At 39.0% G+C, this 18,771-nt stretch overlaps 2 protein-coding genes across 2 annotated transcripts; both read right to left on the reverse strand.

Annotated features, from left to right (window-relative positions):
- Window positions 499–6,080, reverse strand: LOC109724814 (zinc transport protein ZntB-like). The gene is made up of 6 exons (XM_020253740.1): window positions 6,062–6,080; window positions 2,823–3,581; window positions 2,094–2,173; window positions 1,613–1,877; window positions 930–1,210; window positions 499–830 (listed from the first exon to the last, which is right to left on the reverse strand). Exons 1-5 carry the CDS (start codon window positions 6,078–6,080, stop codon window positions 948–950), a joined length of 1,386 nt encoding a protein of 461 aa, XP_020109329.1. The 3' UTR covers window positions 499–830; window positions 930–947.
- Window positions 8,050–10,035, reverse strand: LOC109724815 (transforming growth factor-beta receptor type 3-like protein). Its single transcript, XM_020253741.1, has one exon. The coding sequence runs from the start codon at window positions 9,714–9,716 to the stop codon at window positions 8,610–8,612; it is 1,107 nt and encodes a 368-aa protein (XP_020109330.1). The 5' UTR covers window positions 9,717–10,035; the 3' UTR covers window positions 8,050–8,609.

Genomic DNA, 18,771 nt, shown 5'->3' on the forward strand with positions numbered 1-18,771 from the left:
AGTTAAGTAAGATGCACGCAGCAGGCACATTTTGACTGTCGCATGTTAATGTTGTGCACAGCAAGATGCTTTAATGTTAGTTATTGCTATTGTACTGGGATTCAGGAGCTTGTTTATTCCTTGGATATTTTTTTGTAATATTCCCTAGCTACCTAATGAATAATTTATTTTATTTAGTGCAATGAAGTTTCCTGGTAGGTTCCTCAATTAGAAGATTAATTAAAGTGTTGTTAGTTAGATTACTTGGTGCATATTATTATGACTTTTTCAAGTACAAGGAGTGATGCAATCCACAATAGAATAGCCTAAAAATAGACTCACATCTTCGCGTGTCCAAAGAAATTTAAGTTCTAAGTTAAATTAAGAATAGTGTATGTAGGATATAACTGATAATATCATCACATATGAATATCAACTCGAGTTTTCTGCATAAACATTGGAAAAAGTTTTGTAACCGGAATGCGGATCCAATCTACTGGTAAACTGAATTAAAACGAATTTTACAAGAAAAAGGAAAAATGCGAATTTCTATTTCCACAATGAAAATAAGGCCCTCGGGATAATGGTGTAAACATAGCAAATGCTCTTCGATGTCGAAATAATAGAAGAAGAAGAAAAATTGGAGCTTTAATAAATGATGTCCCAGCTCTGTACATCAAATAAATGAATTGTCGTCGAACCCCTCTGTAGCCACCCCCACCATGATATATGTACATAATGTTCCCCCCCCGCTGATTTGTTTTTCGCATCTTGAGAAGCCCGAGAAATTGTATCTTCAGTCAGAAGAGAAAAAGTGTTCTCAATAGGTAAAAGATGCAAAAGTCCTGAACCTGAAACAATATCAAAGACATATAAGGGAGTGAATTCTAGATTCAGCAATCCTCCTCCTAGTGTCAGTAAAAATTTAATCATCCAAAAAAGTGTTATACCTTACTAATGTTTAAGTTTTAGAGGCGCATATAATCTCCTCTATGATGACCATTCGGAATGTTTCTTCGCACGAACGGTCTTCTGTTGACGGACAAACTCCTCTTTAGGGCATGGCGGCTTCTCCAAGACGATACACGCACGTAGAGAGATGGAAAGAGGAAGCAAAGCAGGAGGAGAAATAAAATTGCAGCACAGATCACCATGACGTTGATGAAGCCATCTTTCAATTCAGGGTTCTTTTGATCGGTCCATGGCACACCACCAACATTCATACCAAAGACTGAGAGAACGGAAGAACGGAAACTAGTGAGCCTATTTGGTTAAGTTTAAAAAGGTTTAGCTACGAATCTAGTCCCTAGATTTCGACCACAATTTTCATTTCATCCTTATAATTTCAACAATTTAGTTCCTGAAGTTTAAGTAGTAAGTCCTAGTTTATCATCTGAAAAGCTGAGATATCAGACTCCAGCATTCAGTTTCCCTCTGTTACAGTTGACACCCAAAGAACAATGACAAAAACATATTTCTATGTCAAATTTCAGGACCTGAATTTTTATGAACTTGAAATCAAGGTCAACCTTTAGGAATTGAAGTGCTACAATTGAAACTTTGAGGATGAAATTGAGTGCTAAATTTGTAATCAACCGTAAGTATCTAAATACAGCGATAGGAAAGAAGTTACCTCCAGTAACGATAGACAATGGGAGAAAAATCATGGAAAGGAAGGAAAGATAATAAAGTTTTCTGTTTATTTGCTCCGATTGCCAACTGTCGAGACCAGCTTGAACGGCTATAACTCGATTTGTTATAAATCCCAAACTTTCTTTTAATCTCCTCAGGCGTCCAATTAGTTCTTCAAAAGCGACGACATCTTCATTTGTAAACCAACTTTTGCTCACACACTTCTCCTTCACTCGTGGAAACACTTGCTCACCATGAGAAACAACCTAAAATACACTAAAGTTAGTACATGAGCGTGAAATTAATACGTACAGAGATGTAAATGTAAATTATGTCAATACATGTTTAATAAGCAACCAATGATTCTGGATACAAAGTCTCGATTATGCAGATGGTGGTAATATCTTAGGACTTCTTTTCCGCAACTTCAAAGCAAATTTGATCCTGTTTTCGGTTCAACTATAACGGCATAGATAAAATACCTGTAGAAGGCGCTGTAAATTCAGGTGCATTTTGGGGAACCTTCGGTCATCCAACATTTGTTTCTTTATTAAAGAACCACCTGCAGTAAAGAGTAATACATTAGAGTTAAGGCCAAAAACATATGAAGATACATGGATAGAAATTTCATCTTCAGCATTCTAATTGAGTGCAAGTATGATATCCCTGTTCGATTTTCAGAGATCTCATGCGCAGAACATTGCCCTTTTTAAAAAAATATGTTAGCAAAAAACAACAAATGATGATTGAGCAAATGTAACCAACTCAATTTCCCCCTTTTTTTTTTCTTGTTCAAATGGTTTTTCTGAGTATTAGTAATCCCTTGACAATAACTTCCAATTGTTCAAAAACCACCTTAAACTGCGAATTATCATGTGTAATTCATTCTCGATGCTCCTAAATCCTGATCTCTTCAAGGTATCTGCATCTTCCTGCTACATCATATATCATAAGCATGGGAAACTCAACAGATTCATCTCTTTAAAACTTGCCTAAATGAGGTTGCCCTAATTCCTAAATCCACCTACTGCAGCAAATTAATTTACTCCTCCCTTCCAATTCCCTCCCATTTTCCTCCCTCAATCCTAAAAATTACCAACAATTACGAAAAATAGGCACAACACAATCCGATCAATCTCAACAACAACACCAATCACTCCGAACTAACAAATCATAAGCAGATCAACAAATTCCCTGCAAAATTAACATACCTTTGTCCAACTCGATCTCGATGGCGTCAAGGTCCATCTCGAGCTTGGTGACGATGTCCTGGACCTGGTCGACGTGCGTGTCGACGACGTGCACGACGAGGTTCGCCACAGTGCGGGGCACGGGGTTGTCGGCCTCCTCCGAGTGGTTCAGCGTGAGCAAATTCTCGAGCACGTGCTCGGCGATCACGACGCTCCCCTCCTCCGCCGCGACCGCAGCGGCCCCCTCCTCCTCCTCCTCCTCCTCCGGGGCAGCCACCGCCGCCGCGGCAGCGAAGCCGACGCTGGGGATCTCCGAGAGCAGCGACTGGCCTGCGGGGGCGAACCCTAGCCTGGGGACGCGGCCCAGTGAGACGGTGATCAGGGAGCTCTCCGTAACCCTAGCGGCCAAGCGGAGGGTGAAGGGGCTCGTCGCGGGGCCGGGGGAGTTGACGCGGAAGACGAGGGCGCCGTCGACGAGGCCACAGTAGGGGCCATTGCTGGCGAGGGCGAGGATCTCCTGGAGCTTCAACGGGGGGCAGAGCACCTCGATGAGGAACTGGGCGTTGAGGGCGAGGCGCTGAGAGCCACGGGGGAGCTCCACGTGGTGCCACGTGAAGATCCCCTCCTCCTCCTCGGCGCCGGCGCCGGCGAGGTCCCAGTCGATGGTGGAGAAGCTCCCGGGAGGAGGAGGTGGCGGGGGCGGGAGAGGAGGGGCGAGCCCTTGCCGCGGCCCTCGGCGACGGCGGCGACGGCGGCGGCCGCGGCGTCTTCGCCGACGAGCTCCATGAGAGGAGAGAAGAGAGAGAAAGGGAGGAGGAGAGAGAGAGAGAGAGAGAGAGAGAGAGAGAGAGAGAGATTGGGGCCAAATATTTAGGGGGAGGTTATGGAGGCGAGGAGATGGTGAATAGAGAGAGAGAGAGAGAGAGAGAGATAGAGAGAGAGAAAGACGATGGTGATGATATGATGGATGATGATTTGATGATGATATTTGAAGTCAACGAGACTGGTCAACGCCAAGCGGTGGGTCACGTGGGTGGGAGTCGGAAAAAAAAAAAAAAAGAGAAAACTTGCAAATTATGCATAGATCAGACGGCTTCTTGCTCGGATCTTAAAGCACATTGAAGTTTGGTTAAAATGTATGGAGCTCCCATAACTATACGTCGTTCTTAAATGAACCTTTCAAGTATATTTTATTTTATTTTATCTTTTTGTTGAGATCCTTAGCTTTTAATTTCTCAGAATCTAGTGATTCTGTTGGTTGATAAATCCAACATCAAATCTAATAGTTTATAAAGTTGAACTAATTAATTGCTAGTAACGAAATAAGACATAAAACTTAACAAAAAATACTAAGTTAATTAACTAGAAACCTCATTTTAAAAATAATTACAAGGCAAAATAAATGTATCAATCAATAAAAATAAATGTCTAGCACCCACGGCTAAGTGCATAATAGTTTGCATAAAAGATCGTAAGTTCAAATCCTAATTACTTTATATTTTTTGTCGAGTTCAGATATAAAAAATGCACGAAGGAGATAACCTACCACCTTTCTCTCAAAAAAATAATAATAAAATAAAATGTATCCAAAATATAACCCATTTAAGTTTAAATCTGACTTTTATGCTGAACTTAGGGCATGTTTGGTTTAGGGTTAGAATAAGAAATAAAATGACACATCATCTAAATATGTTTTGTTCATTATTAGAGTGAAAATTGGAATGAATAGTTAGAACACCTAGATTTTTCAGAAAGAATTTTGGTTAAGAAAGAGGGTTTTAAGTGATTTATTTCGGAATGAATCGATATAAAATTCAAAGTCGGATTAGAGCATAAATGGATTGGGTCATTTCTATTTCAAAGTGAAATAATCAAAATTTGATTTTTGTAAAACAAATAACAACTATCGGAATCAATAAATTCTACTTCGATTCCAACATCTAAAATAGATGAATCAAACAAGCTCTTATGCGGTGGCATAGTTGATTTATTGAGATGGTATAGAATTTTAAACTAATCCAATTTAATTTTGAAATTAAAGTTCAAAACGAAAGAAGAACTAGAAGGTAATATTGGTAATCATTAGGGCTCATAATACTTCCGCCTTTCAAGTCAAATAAATCACATCAAGGAATTTCAATGATCAAGCAGAAATTATTAATGGTTGCTGTACTTTAAATCACAGGATGAAAATAGCGTGACACGACATTGATGTTGATGTCGACATTGACGACTATGATGGCTAGTCTAACATTTTCGACGGTTATGAAAATGATTTGCTGATGGATACCGCACGCAAGTCAAGTGTTCTGGTTAGGTACGTCGGGTGCGATCGAATCGGCAATGGCGATGTGCCTCACAAACCCAACAAGTTGATCCTAGGCCAGGCAAAATAGTTCGGACAACAGAAAGAACAACTAGGTTAACAACTGGTGGTCGGAACCACCTGACAGATTTTCTCGGGCCTCACTTTTTGAAATTGCAGTCCGGTCCGATCAATCGGGCAGGGTGGGTCGGGCCAATTTTACTCAGATACCGTGGATTCACATCATCCAGTTAAGATTCTTTAAGGGGAAAAAAAACCTCTAAATGGGACAATATTCCTGTCTATTTTGTTGCAATGTTGGATTGCGGCCCACATTGAATCTGATACTGGAATTTTTTCATTAAATTCGCAGTCTCAATAGATTTGTACAGAAGCTCAGAAACAAATACTTCAAATTAGATCTTCTGTTAATAGGATCGAAAATCATATTTACGTTTCGACAATCAAAACTCTGAAATGCAGCTTCTTTGGCCCGAGAATTTAGAATGATCTTTTCAAAGATGTTAATGGAAACGATGTTAGCTGCAGAAAGAAGCTATTCCAAAACAGAAAATTAAAGCTTCATGAAACTCAAATGCCACTCAGCAGATGCTCTGCCACAAAAACCAAAACCCAAATTATGAACCCCACAGATGCAACCAAATTCAAAAATTCAAAATTGTGGGCCACATTGATATAAAAGTGGGCAGAGTTGGATCAAAAATCAAATTGAGGAAACCAAAGCACTACCAAATTTGGTGGGGAAAAGTTAAAACTTTGGTGTCAGTGGTCAGAGGGGAGTCAAGGGAGAGTCAAAAATGTCATTAAGGACTCAGCAGACCAAATTGCCAGACCCTCACTCTGCACCCTTTGTTGTTCACAAAATGTTAAATTAATTTTAAAAAATTAGTTTTTGTTGAAAGCGATTGCCAAACAGGCCCTTAGAGCGATTTACAGTCACCATCATGGCCCATGGGCCCCCACAACCTGGCGCATGTGGAATGACACTAATGCCCCTCGCATCATTCGTTTGCTGGGCCAGAGGATAAGGGCATTTTCGGGACTTCAGACGAGAAAAACAAAACTGTAGGGCCCAAAGATAATCTATGAGGCGCGTCCCAGTGAGTCGCACCACTCCCTCCCTCTCTCTCTCTCTCTCTCTCTCTCTCTCTCTCTCTCTCTCTCTCTCTCTCTCTCTCGCATAGGCTTGCGACATTTTTGCAGTGGTTCGAGACTCAGAGATCACAACTCATCAAACAAGTGTGTATATATATATATATATATATGAGTTGTGCTAGAATACTATCGGTAGTAAACGAGCCGTTTTACTACCAATTTGTTTTCGATGATAGAACTTTCAAATTGACGATCGGCTCCATTGAACATGATCTATACCACTTGAAGTGTTTAGAAATCAAATTTCAAATCTTTTTGACATCATTTGCCTAATAATCAAAGAGTTTCAAAATTTTTAATTTTAATGGTCAATAAAAGGCGTTTTCTCGTTTAACGGCGTAAAGATATCCAAATCAATTAAATTTTTGTTTGAAAATTCTTTAAACTATTTAAAACAAGATCTATACTCTTGATCTTGATTACAAGACTCCTATCATCATTTTTTAAAGAGTATTCATTTTTAGCCATTCATTTTTCTGTTCACTTGATGGATAAAAGAATAATATCGAAAGTGCGTGAAATTTAATTTCTAGGTAATTTAAATAGTTTAGATCATATTTAACGGAGCCGATCGTCAATTTGGAAGCTCTATCATCAAAAACAAATCGGTAGTAAAATAGCTCGTTTACTACTGATAGTATTCTAGCTCAACACTCTCTCTCTCTCTCTCTCTCTCTCTCTCTCTCTCTCTCTCTATATATATATATATATATATAAGAGTAGTTAAATGCACATGCATGATTAGGAAACTAATCATTTATCGAACATCATGCATGTTATGTTCCCTTATTTTGTGATAACCTAAAGCAACAACGAATATGACAAAGAGAAGGAGGACTCAACGCATCGATCAGATGCGTGTTTTGCAAAGTAGAGGCGTAATTACCTCGCACATCATCGTACCATAGCACGCAATTATTTTACGATCTTACTTGCGCATTGATATGCGCATTTACTGATATTACCGTGCTTTCACTTTTTCACAAATCACGATGACTTTAAAATCAAAGGTGTATCAGCGAGAATCTTAATGCACTTTTTATGGATCCTAACCTGCAACTAGAGAGATCCACATGGCATTCAACCCAACCCACATTCCCAAGACCCCCCCAAAAAAAAAAAATAATAAAGTAAAATAAATTAACACCCAGTACAGCTAAGGTCCTTATCTGTTTCTCCTCCTCCCTTACACTCATAAAAAGCAAAAAAAAAAAAAAAAAAAAAAAAAAAAAAAAAAAAAAAAAAAAAAAAAAAAAAAAAAAATCCCTAATTAATTAAACCACAAATAATATATAATATAATATAAGGTTATATATGAAAGCCCATAATATTTTTATTTTCTTAATATTTTTAAATTAAAAACAATTTATGCGAGAATCTTTGCCTCCTGCATGAGGGACAGAGATTCAGACCCACCCGCTGCATGTTACCTGCGGATAAAGATGTAAACGACCGGGAGAATCTCGGCCGTCAAAACAACATCACATCAAACTAGTGATTTGATGTGATTTACACCGGGCGATCACGTGGATCATCCTGGGGCACGAATTTTCAGGAGCTTTTTCGTGCGAGGATTATTCAGCACGGACTTTCTGAGGAACAGCCTCTGATTCAAAAAATTTTATTAAAAAAAAAACATTTCTCCAAAATTCTTTTAAAAAAAAAGAAAAAAATAATTGTCAAAAATAAAAAATAAATAAATAAATAATTGAGGAAAACGACAAAAGGGAAGGGAGGGGGTACAGGTATTTAAAATGGGAGGGTGTATTTATCACGCTGAGCAGAGAGTACAGTGAACAACAGGCCCACATGGAGTACAACTGTACGAACAACGAAGCGCCGAGGGCCCAAGCTAACGTGAGCCGCCGCATGAGATTAACCGTTTCCGCTGCGCATGTTAGCAGCGGGGGAGAGGAGGGATAAAACAGTTATTTTATTAGTAAATAAACAACGCGCGCTACGAAGAGTCGCGGACAACGAGGAGAATGGTGCACATGGCGCACGGACCGGGTCCGAACCCGGTTCAACACTTTTTTTACGAGTCGGAGCAGGAATATATTAGGCAAACCAAACATACAAAACCTCTCCGTAGGAAAAGGAAACGAATATTTACAAGGAAAAACCCGAGGGGAATTTTTTAGTCCCGAACCCAAATGTAGTATTTGGATGGAGGGGAAAAGGTAAAAAAAAAGAAAAAGAAAAAATAATAATAATTAAGTAGATTAATAATTCGCTCAAAAAAGGGGGCATTAATGGGTTAATTAATAGAGTGTTTTTTTTTCCTTGATTTAGGGTCCCATTTCTTTTTTTTTACTACTAATAAGTACTTACTCTCGTGGACCGGGTGTAGTAGGGGTTTTTCTGGGCCGCGGGCCTGGACCGGGCGGGTCGCGGTGGTTCTTCTGGGGGGAGAAGAGTGGGCCGAGCCCGAAGACCGAGACTGATTTGGTCGAGCCGCGGAGGGAGCAAACCGGGACGTTGAGAACCGGGGTGACCCGGACGTTGGCGGAGTAGGAGCGCTCCATCCCCCTGAGCCGGGTCTTCGGCAGACCACCTCCGGGGAAGCTCCCGGGGCTGCTCGAGCTCCGCTCCAGGCCCTGGAACACCACCTTCCCCGAGGGGTTCATGCGGGGGCTATCCACCGACGCCCCCCTCGTCGTCGGCGGCGGCGGCGGCGGCGGCGGCGGCGGCGGAGGAGCGGCGGCGGAGGAGGCGTCGGCGCGGCGGCGGATGCGGGACGGGGCGGGGGAGAGCGACTCGGAGTCGGAGTCGCGGAGGAGCGGGAGGCTCAGGGAGGGCTCGATCGCGCCCCCCGACCTCGCGGCCGCGCCGCGGTGGAGGAGGTGCTTCAGGGACCTGCTGGCGCCAGGGCTGGGATTAGGGTTAGGGTTAGGGTTAGGGTTAGGGCTTCGGGAGGCGGCGGCGGAGGGAGAGGACGAGGGCTTGTCGCGATCGGGCTTCGTGGGGGTGGTCCTCGACCTCCGGAGCCCGAGGAGCTCCCTCCACCGGCTCGAGCAGCTCGGGGCCTTGGGAGAGAACACGTACGGATCCGGCCCGGCGAGCTCCGCCCTCCGCCGCAGCTCCGGCGCCGCCCCGACCTCCCCGACCGCCGCGGCGTTCGCCGCCTGCTCCGCCGCCGCGGGGGGCGTTGGCGCCGCCGCGAGCCTGAGCGGGACGAGCTTCCCGTCGGCAAAGAGCTCGTCGGCGGGGAGCATGGCGACGGGATCCTCCAGCCGGAACTCGAAGTCGATGAACTCCATCTCCCCCGCGGAGGCCTCGAGATCCGGCGTCTCCGGCGACGGCGCCGCCGTAGCGTCGGCGGCGGAGGAGGGGGAGAGGTCGCGGCTGAAGGAAACCCTAGGGCTGAGCCAACCGTAGGAGGGGAGGAAACCCTCGGGGGAGATGGCGACGTTGTTGACTACGGCGGAGGCCATGATCAACGACCATGAATCGGGAAAAAAAGAAAAAAAAAAATCGCCGAGGAAGAGGAAGAGGAAGAGGAGGAGGAGCCGAGTGGAGCGGAGCCAAATCCAAATGCGATTTTATGCGGCCGTCCGGATTATTCGAGAGCGTACATCATTTTATAAGCGGCTCGGTTTCACCCAAACCGGTCCGATTCGGGCGAATCAGCCAATGAGGACGCGACACGTCATCTGTCATGTGGTGCTTGGATATCATTGGACTCATATATGGGAGGTTTGTCGCTTTCGCTCTATATTTTATATAATCTTATGTTTTATTTTATTTTTTAATTTCCCCCTCTCGTGGTAATAATCCGTGAGTAAAGTTCAGTTGATTTTTTCTTTTTTTACGTAATAATTTTAAATACCATCTATATGATTACAGTTTCTTACTTTATTATCTTATGATTTAAAATATATTGCTGTTATACCATATAATTTTTTTTCCCTTTTTATTTTTTTTATTAATTTTTTTGTTAAATCAGTAATAAAATTAAAACTAAATATTACTAAAGTGAATATTCAATAAATTATAGGTGGGTATCTGAAGTTTCATGTGTATAATTTACAACAACATATAGACATTTTCAGCATCGTAGAATACATCTAATGAATGGAATTCAAAGTTTAATGGCTTGATGTATCATATGTTCTTTGAATACACCGGACGCTGGCGATTGTTTATCTTAATACACACTATAATTATGACAACCTATTTGGTACATATAAATAAGCAAATCTAATTTCGAATATGTGCATATTTTTAAAATGATTTACTTTCGTATGATAAGATATACTGAAATATCAGGTGCACTCATATTTGTTCTGTTTTAAATTTACATTCGTATAATAAGGCATGTCATATTTTTCAATGGATTGATTGAAAAAACATATCAGGTAGTGAAATAAGGGATCTTGTTATTTTTTTCCCCTTATTTTTAGGCAATTAATTTGGTGATTTTTTTTTCCTTATTTTTTCGTTTTAATTGATTTTCTCTTGACTTGAAAAAGTCCTCCTCCAACCTGCGTAGTTTTTAGAAAAACAAATGAATTGTTATTAAACTAAATTACATAAAACCACATATCAAAATTCAATTTTTCACTTTCCTCTTCAGTCATTTAAAAATCTACACTTTATCCCCTTTAAAATAAAAAATGTTCATTTTATCCCCCACCATTAATGATCCGATAGAGTTCTGTTATAAAATCTTTTTTTTTATGCCAAAAATATTCTCCATCCTCTCTACCGTGCTTCGTCCTCCTCTACCTCGCCGCCTCACCCTCCTTCACTGTCTCGCCCTCGCCTACATCTCCGTCCGCGCTCACAAACACCCTCTTACCCTCCTCCGCTGCGCCGCCTTCGTCCTCGTTGCCCTTGCCCACCTTTTCATCCACGCTCATCTTGATTTCCTTCCTACTGCCGCCGAAATGGAGGAGCGACGAGGATGCAGGAGAAGAAGGGGAGCAGGTGGAGAAAAAAATGGAGAGGATCCGCGGCGGATCGAGGCGTGAACTACGGCCGATCGAGGCGGCGGATGAGCGAGATGAGGGAGGAGACGAAAATGGTGTGGGCCAAAATTGTCGCTTTGTCATCACATTTCATACCGTACCTCGCTGTGAACATTTTTTATTTTACGAGGAGGCAAAGTGCAGGTTTTTAAATGATAGGGTAGAAAGTAAAAAAATCGGATTTTGACGGAGGAGTTTTATGTAATTTAGCCTTGTTATTATTTAGGGATAGTTGCATATGGCTCTCTGCAAAATAATCAAATAATAAATATGTCTTTATAAAATTTAAGTTATCAAATTTATCTTTTTAAAAGTCTTTTCGTCTGCAAATATATATTCTTATATTATCGAAATTTAGATAACTATGAGTTAAAAAAAAGTAACCACAATTAGCTAATAACTTTTTTATCCTTTATATATATAAATAATTTTTATTCCAATGTTAGAGTCATGTCATCTTTCTAATACTCTCCTCTTTATCCACGGCGACGAGTACAACGCGTGTCCCACGGCAAAAGTGAGGAGAAAACAAATTTGTAATGACAAAATAGTCATTTTACGTACCCACCAGTAAAAACTAACGGTAAATCACACAATAAGAACATATATGAATACTAGCTAATAGGAGCTAGGAACTTTTGAATGGATATATTTGCAAAACCAATGAATTTTTAAAAGATTAAATCTGATCATTTAAGTTTTGTTGAATTTATCTATTATTTGATATAGAGACTTGTATGAAAATTAACCCTATTATTTATATAAACCCCATCTAATCTCTCTTTTAAATTATACAAAATTTACAAAAAAACAAAAGATTTATATTTGTAAGAGACCATGCATGATTAGTTGTTCATTAACTTCAGCAACTGTTGCTTGTATTAAAGGCCATTTTATTTTGCCCGAGATCTGACACCCACTTATTAGAGAAACAGTAATGCAGAATAGGATAAATCACTCACAACTTTGTGGAACTATACATGAACATGCATATATATATATATGCACACACACACATACGTAACAGTGTTACATTTTTCACATGTGAATTGAATCGACCATCTCTGTCTTGATTCCAATCAGTATCCAAACATTGTATCGAATTATTTTCACCTTTTTTCAGATCCTTTATTATGAGTACATCATTTATTCTCCTCACTTTATCACCATGCCCATATATCTATCACACTTTTCCTTACCTTTTACTTTTTCAATCATCTCTTTGAATATACCATCTTTTTATTACTTAGGAGAGGAGTTTGTCCAGAATAGGAAGATCTGATCAGTGTAATAAGCCCAACATGAGCTAGCCTAGGATGTGACATAGATCTTAAAACTCTTCCACTTCAAAACTATTAAAAAACCTCTTTTTTGGGCCCTTTTTCCAAATCAATCCTTTAAATTGGTACTTGCCATTTTATTTCTGCCTCCAGAGTATGTTTATTTCGCCAAAAGTGTAGAGGAATAAAGTAATTTTATCGTAAATATATACTTATTTTGTTATTATCCAAAATACTGATATTGACTTCGACCCATTATATGCTGCTCATTTTCTACTAAACAAATAATAAAATTAGAAGAAATTTAGTTCCACAACTACGAAAATAAACAACGAAAGAAAATTTTTTTTTTTTTTTTTACTTTAACTCTAATTAACTCGAACGTTTGCTTCAACCTGAACTCCACCTTCAATAAAACAAACAGACCGTATAAGCTACAGAGATGTCGAATGCGGTTTGCACGGTGGCACACCAAGTGCATGCATATTTCTCTTGAAGTGCTGAGTGGGCATGTGTGCGTACATGTAGAGTCCAGCTACTACATTCTTATGAGCACAATCGTATTCGTACTCATAAGTCGTTTTCAATGATAAAACTTTCAAATCAAACGATCCATACCGTTAAAACACTATTTAGAACATTTGAAACTTTTAGAAATTAAATTTTATAATTTTTCAATATCACTTATCTTACGATCAAAAGATCTCAAAATTGACAACTTTTAATAGCCGGTATAAGATATTTGCTATATTAACGGTATAAAGACTCGAAATTAGTTGATTTTTTGATACAAATTATATTCACTATCTAGATAAAAAATCAATAACTCCGATTTTAAATTGAAAAATTCGATTATCGATTTTTAGAATTTCATTCAATTTTGATTGTTCATTTTATGTCCGCTTGATAGATTTTATTATAATTTTGAAAAAATTTAAAATTTATTTTAAAAAAGTTTTAAATACGCTAAATCATATTTAACGGTGTGGATCGTCAATTCAAAAGCTCTGTCATTGAAAATAACTTATGAGTATGAAGAACTCTATACTCATACCAGTATAGTAGCCCTACTCTCTCTCTCTCTCTCTCTATATATATATCTATTACATAATATGAATCCTCAATATTTTTGCCACGTGGCACCCCCTCCCTCACCCTTTTACTCCCATTTCCCTTCTTTCCCCGCTATTGCTAATTGTCACCTCCAATAAATAAATAAATTTATTAATTTTTTAATTAAAATTAACAATCCTTCATTACCTATTGGGGGCATTTATTACCCTTCATTTTTATCCTTACCATTACATCCCTCCACTACCTATAATAAATAAATTTACTGATTTTTTAATTAAAATTAACAATCCTTCACTACATATTTAAGACATTCATTTCTCTTCATTTTTACCCTTACCGTTACATCCCTCCACTACCTATTTAAGACATTTATTTTCTTTCATTTTTATGCCTATATAATTAAATTAAATGCCTACTTTCAATGAATGATTCTTCAATGTAATTGACAACTTCTTCTCATATCTTGGTGATGCTTTTACTGTCTACAATTAGTTAGTATTTTGGGTTTCTTTTTAAGACTTCTAAAATTGAGTTTTTATTGATCGTCGTCTCCACCAAGTGTGGGCACTATGCCGACAGGTTCGACTTTAGAGCCAAGCACGTGTCGCGCGGCGTCGACGAGAGTCTCACCCGCCCACGTATGAAGTGTCGGATGGTAAGGTAAGGAATTTGTTTACTTTATCTTACTTTATGATGATTAGCTTACCTTTTAATCTTTTTTGCTTTGTTTATAAAACTACGATGTTTTTCTTATCCTGTTATTGTACTCTTCATCTGGTAGTTCTCTTTTATTATTAGACCTTCTTATAAGGTCCTCGGTTGGTAGTTCTGACTGCGAAGGGGTTAAGGAGAGTTTTTTCTTCATAGAAGTATCGTACTGTGTCGGATATCTTATTAGTTTCGTAAAACATTACTAGAAGTTTTATAGATAAATAAGATCGTATTTCTGTCTATCTCTTTCCTTTGTCTTGTTATTTATTTTTATTTTTGTGGTTAATGAAACGGTTTATCTAAAAATTTTATCTGTTGTAATTGAAAGTTAATTGAGTTTTATCTGACGTTTGGGTCTTTTATTTTCATATTTAAAAGAACGTATTTAATGTCGTGTTTTCTCGGAGTTTTGGATAACACTCAATGAAACTCAAAACTTATGAGTTGAAACTTATATTTTTAGTTCTATCAAATGGTAATATAGCAATCTTTGACTTACTTAGACTTTAAATGTACCAAGGCATTAATAGATATACTTCTTTTATTTTTATATTCGAATATGAAATACAAAGAAGTCCATTTTTTATATTTAGAAAATTATTTTAGGATAGAAGGAGAATAAGGTTCTTTTTTCAAGTTTGTTTTATGGTTTATTTTGAAAGACTTTTTAGTATTAGCTCTTTTGATTTAATCTCTTTATATCTTTAAAACTAGTTTAGTATCAGCTCGAACTNATTAATTTGAATTGCTTTCTTCTTCTTTTTTTTTTCTTTTTTTTTTAATGTTTGATTTGATATGGCGACGTAAATTGATTCAAATTAACCTGCAGAGATTAATTGACGATATGGAACGTTCCATGGACAATCCGAGTCGATCCGGTAAACTGCTAGGAAGGTTCCTTTGATTTTTCCTCCTTAGCAGTGCAATTCAATTATATCTGAAGCTGAGAAGTGATTTTTTTTTCAAAATTTTGCAGTGGCCTCTCCTATTGTCTTTGCTTTTATTGCCTGTCACTCAAGTTTTTGTATTGGCTATAGCTCACTGCATATAACTATTACTTTTGTTGATATTTTACTCTTTCTAAAATTTTACTACAATGCTCTTCATTGTGAACTAATATTTTAATACTGGCATACTATAATTTTATTTACTTATGTTCATATTTTATTATTTATAAATTTTTTACTTTAGCAGTAATTACCCGCCGCATCGCGCGGGTACCTACACTAGTATATATATAAAGAGAGACAGAGAGAGAGCAGGCCTACTGTACTATTATATATATATATATAACTAGGCTGGAATACTATTAATAGCACCAAGTTATTGGTACTCTTATTTTTTAGCTCTTGGATTGAGAAATGTGCGATTAGGATAATGTGGACCCCCTAGGGTTGAGTGGGTGGTTGGTTAAATAATATAATCTAACGGGTAAAAATAATCAAAATGGTTAATCTAACGGCAGAAAACTTGATAGCACCAAGTACTTGGTACTATCGATAGCACAGCAGCCGGACTCTATATATATACATACTCTTATGAGTACGATCGCCTTCGTATTCATAAGTCGTTTTCGATCATAGAGCTTTCGAATCGACAACCATACCGTTAAACATTATCTTGAATAGTTAAAACTTCTAGAAATCAAATTTTATAATTTTTTGATATCATGTACCTTATGATCAAAAGTTCACAAAATTGACAATTTTTAACGGCCGATATAGGATACTTACTATGTTTAACGGTGTAAAAGAATTGGAATAGGGTGATTTTTTAATAGAAAATTCTATTCGCTACCTAGATAAAGATCAATAACTCTGATCTTAAATTGAAGGATCCGATCATTCATGTTTAGGACGTCGTTCTATTTCGACCGTTCTTTTTATACCCACTTGATGGACTTTATTATGATTTCGAAAAATTATAAAATTTATTTTCTAGAAGTTTCAAATATTCTATATCATATTTAACGGAATGGATCGTTGATTTGAAAACTTCATCATCAAAAATAATTTTAATTTATAAGTATGAAGGACTTTATACTTATAAGAGTATAGTAGTCGGACTATATATATATAAAATTGAGCTCCTATATTTTTAAAAGTATCAAGTCATTGGTGCTTGTAAGTTTTCGACTCTTGAATTAAGGAATGCGTGGCTAGGATGATGTGGGCCCTCTAGGGTTGAGTGAGTGGTTGGTTAAATAGTATAATCTAACGGATAAAAATGATCAAAGACGTAGATCTAATGGTAAAAAATTTACAAACACCAACTAGTTGGTACTTTTACAAGCACTATAGCCGAACTATATATATATATATATATAGAGAGAGAGAGAGAGAGAGAGAATTGAGCTCCTATGCTTTTAAAAGTACCAAGTTATTGCTGCTTGTAAGTTTTCGACCCTTAAATTAAAGAATGTGCGGTTAGGATGATGTGGGCCCCCTAGATTTTAGTGGTTAGTTGGTTGAATAGTATAATCTAACGGGTAAAAAGGATTAAAGGCGAAGATCTAAAGGTTAGAGTGTTCACTTTTCATGTCACATGAAAAACACGTGACCTCGATATTTTTTTGGGCCTCCCCCCCCCCCCCCCCCCCACCCACACACTCTCTCTCTCTCTCTCTCTCTCTCTCTCTCCTACATTGACCCACCTCGGGTGCCGCGCGCTCCCCCTCCCTCAACGCACGCGCACGTGACTCCCTACCCCACACGCGCCACCACCTTATCTCCTCTCTCTCTCTCTCTCTCATCTCCACCCTCCCTGGCGCCCACTCGTTCCATCTTTGCCCCTACAATCCTGGGAAATTACAAGCAGCCCCCGTCCCCTCGCTTTCCCGGGTGGGCCCCACCGTCGTTTGCGACGGCGGCGACGGCATCACCGTTGGTCCGTTTCATCATCTCCTGCCGCAGCCGCAGTTTTAAGGGGGGGAGCAACTTAATCATTCGGAGCCCCGCGAAATTACCATGATGCCCCTCCGTCTTGTCGCTATCTCCCGCGCCCTAGATCGCGGCATGCGCCCGAGGGCAGTTTCGGAAATTCCGCTTCGGTGTCGGAGGATCTGAGAGAGAGAGAGAGAGAGAGAGGGGTTAAATCAGGGCCGTACGATCAGCACGGAGCGGAGCGGGGGCATGTTCTTCGTGTCATGATGTGATGACACATGCGCCGAACATTTCATCGCATTCGGTGCACCGTCCTATCGCAACAGACTAGTCCCAAGACCGAGTTCGCCACGTCATCCACAGACCGTTAAGAGGCGAGAGTGGTGAACTGGGCGCACGCAGTAGCAGTGTCAACCAAGCGGTTCACGGGATTCGCTTGCTGACCCCACGCGGGGCGTGGGGCCCATCGTGACACGTGTCACGACGGCGACGCTGCAGGGGGTGTGGGGAACGGTTCCCGCGCTGGATTAATTTTGCTGTCGCCACGTGGTCTGTATTAGCTGTGCCTTCTGTCCTTCGTCGTACACCTGTCCCTTTCCGCTTAAACTATTGGCCTCGTATTTTCGCTTATTTACGGAAAATGCCATGGCCTTTTAGATATTTTTGCGTGGGCCTTGTGCACTGAGGTCTTATTTTTATTTTATTTTTAACAATTAAAAAATATATAGTTTGGAATTGAGATGTTCAAATTCTTCCGTTTTAATACAACTAATGTGATTACGTTCACAAGAGAAGTACTCCACTTATGATTCTACGTATTAATTATGAACAATAAGCTTAAATATAATTGGACGCATGTAATTAAAATCCAGTTGAAACTTAGAGGACCAAAATAATATTATGCTGAAATTTCTTTAGTAATATTTTTCATCATGATGACAATTTTATATATCAATTTTCCAAATAAGTATCAAATAAATTCAATTGAATTTCTCAAATTGGGCACTTGGGTGCATCCAAAGTGTTCTAAATGTGGACCCAAAATTGATGTGGTGGCGCACCAATTAAGGTCCCGCCAACAACAAGGAAAAAGGAAAAAGAGCAATGGTATCTTATCCAAAAAAAAAAAAAAAAGTAGCCTTTTTGGATGCATGGCTCTTTAATAATTGCTTACCTGTGTAGGCAAAGAGATTTGGGGAAAAAAAAAGAAAAGAGGTAAAAGGGTTGGTATCTCTTTTTTTGTTTTCTTTTCTTTTTTTTTTTTTTTTTTTTTTTTTTTTGCTTTTTGGATGAGGAGCACCTTCTCCCTTTCAATTATTGCATGCACCTAGTGTACCTGGCACTATCGCGCTCTTAAAATCTTATTATAAAAGTTTTAAAATAGAAACTTAACTTACTGGATATGTTCTGCGGCATTGAGAGAGCCTGGATATAGAAAACTATAAATTTTGACCATCTATTTTGTATAAATCGAACAATATTTCTTCCTATAGTTGATTTTGAGCTCTCTAATGCCTAAGTAATATATTTTCGAATGTATGAATTTTTGAAGAAATTAATTTTAGATATTAA

Source organism: Ananas comosus, linkage group 19 (genome assembly GCF_001540865.1).
Source record: "Ananas comosus cultivar F153 linkage group 19, ASM154086v1, whole genome shotgun sequence".
NCBI classification, from domain to species: domain Eukaryota; kingdom Viridiplantae; phylum Streptophyta; class Magnoliopsida; order Poales; family Bromeliaceae; genus Ananas; species Ananas comosus.

Coding starts and splice junctions, on each gene's coding strand:
- LOC109724814 (XM_020253740.1), bottom strand. Junction 2,174..2,822: donor CGAGATCGAGTTGGACAAAG/GTATGTTAATTT, acceptor TCTTTACTGCAG/GTGGTTCTTTAATAAAGAAA. Junction 1,878..2,093: donor ATTTACAGCGCCTTCTACAG/GTATTTTATCTA, acceptor AGTGTATTTTAG/GTTGTTTCTCATGGTGAGCA.
- LOC109724815 (XM_020253741.1), bottom strand. CDS start 9,716: ATGGCCTCCGCCGTAGTCAACAACGTCGCCATCTCCCCCGAGGGTTTC.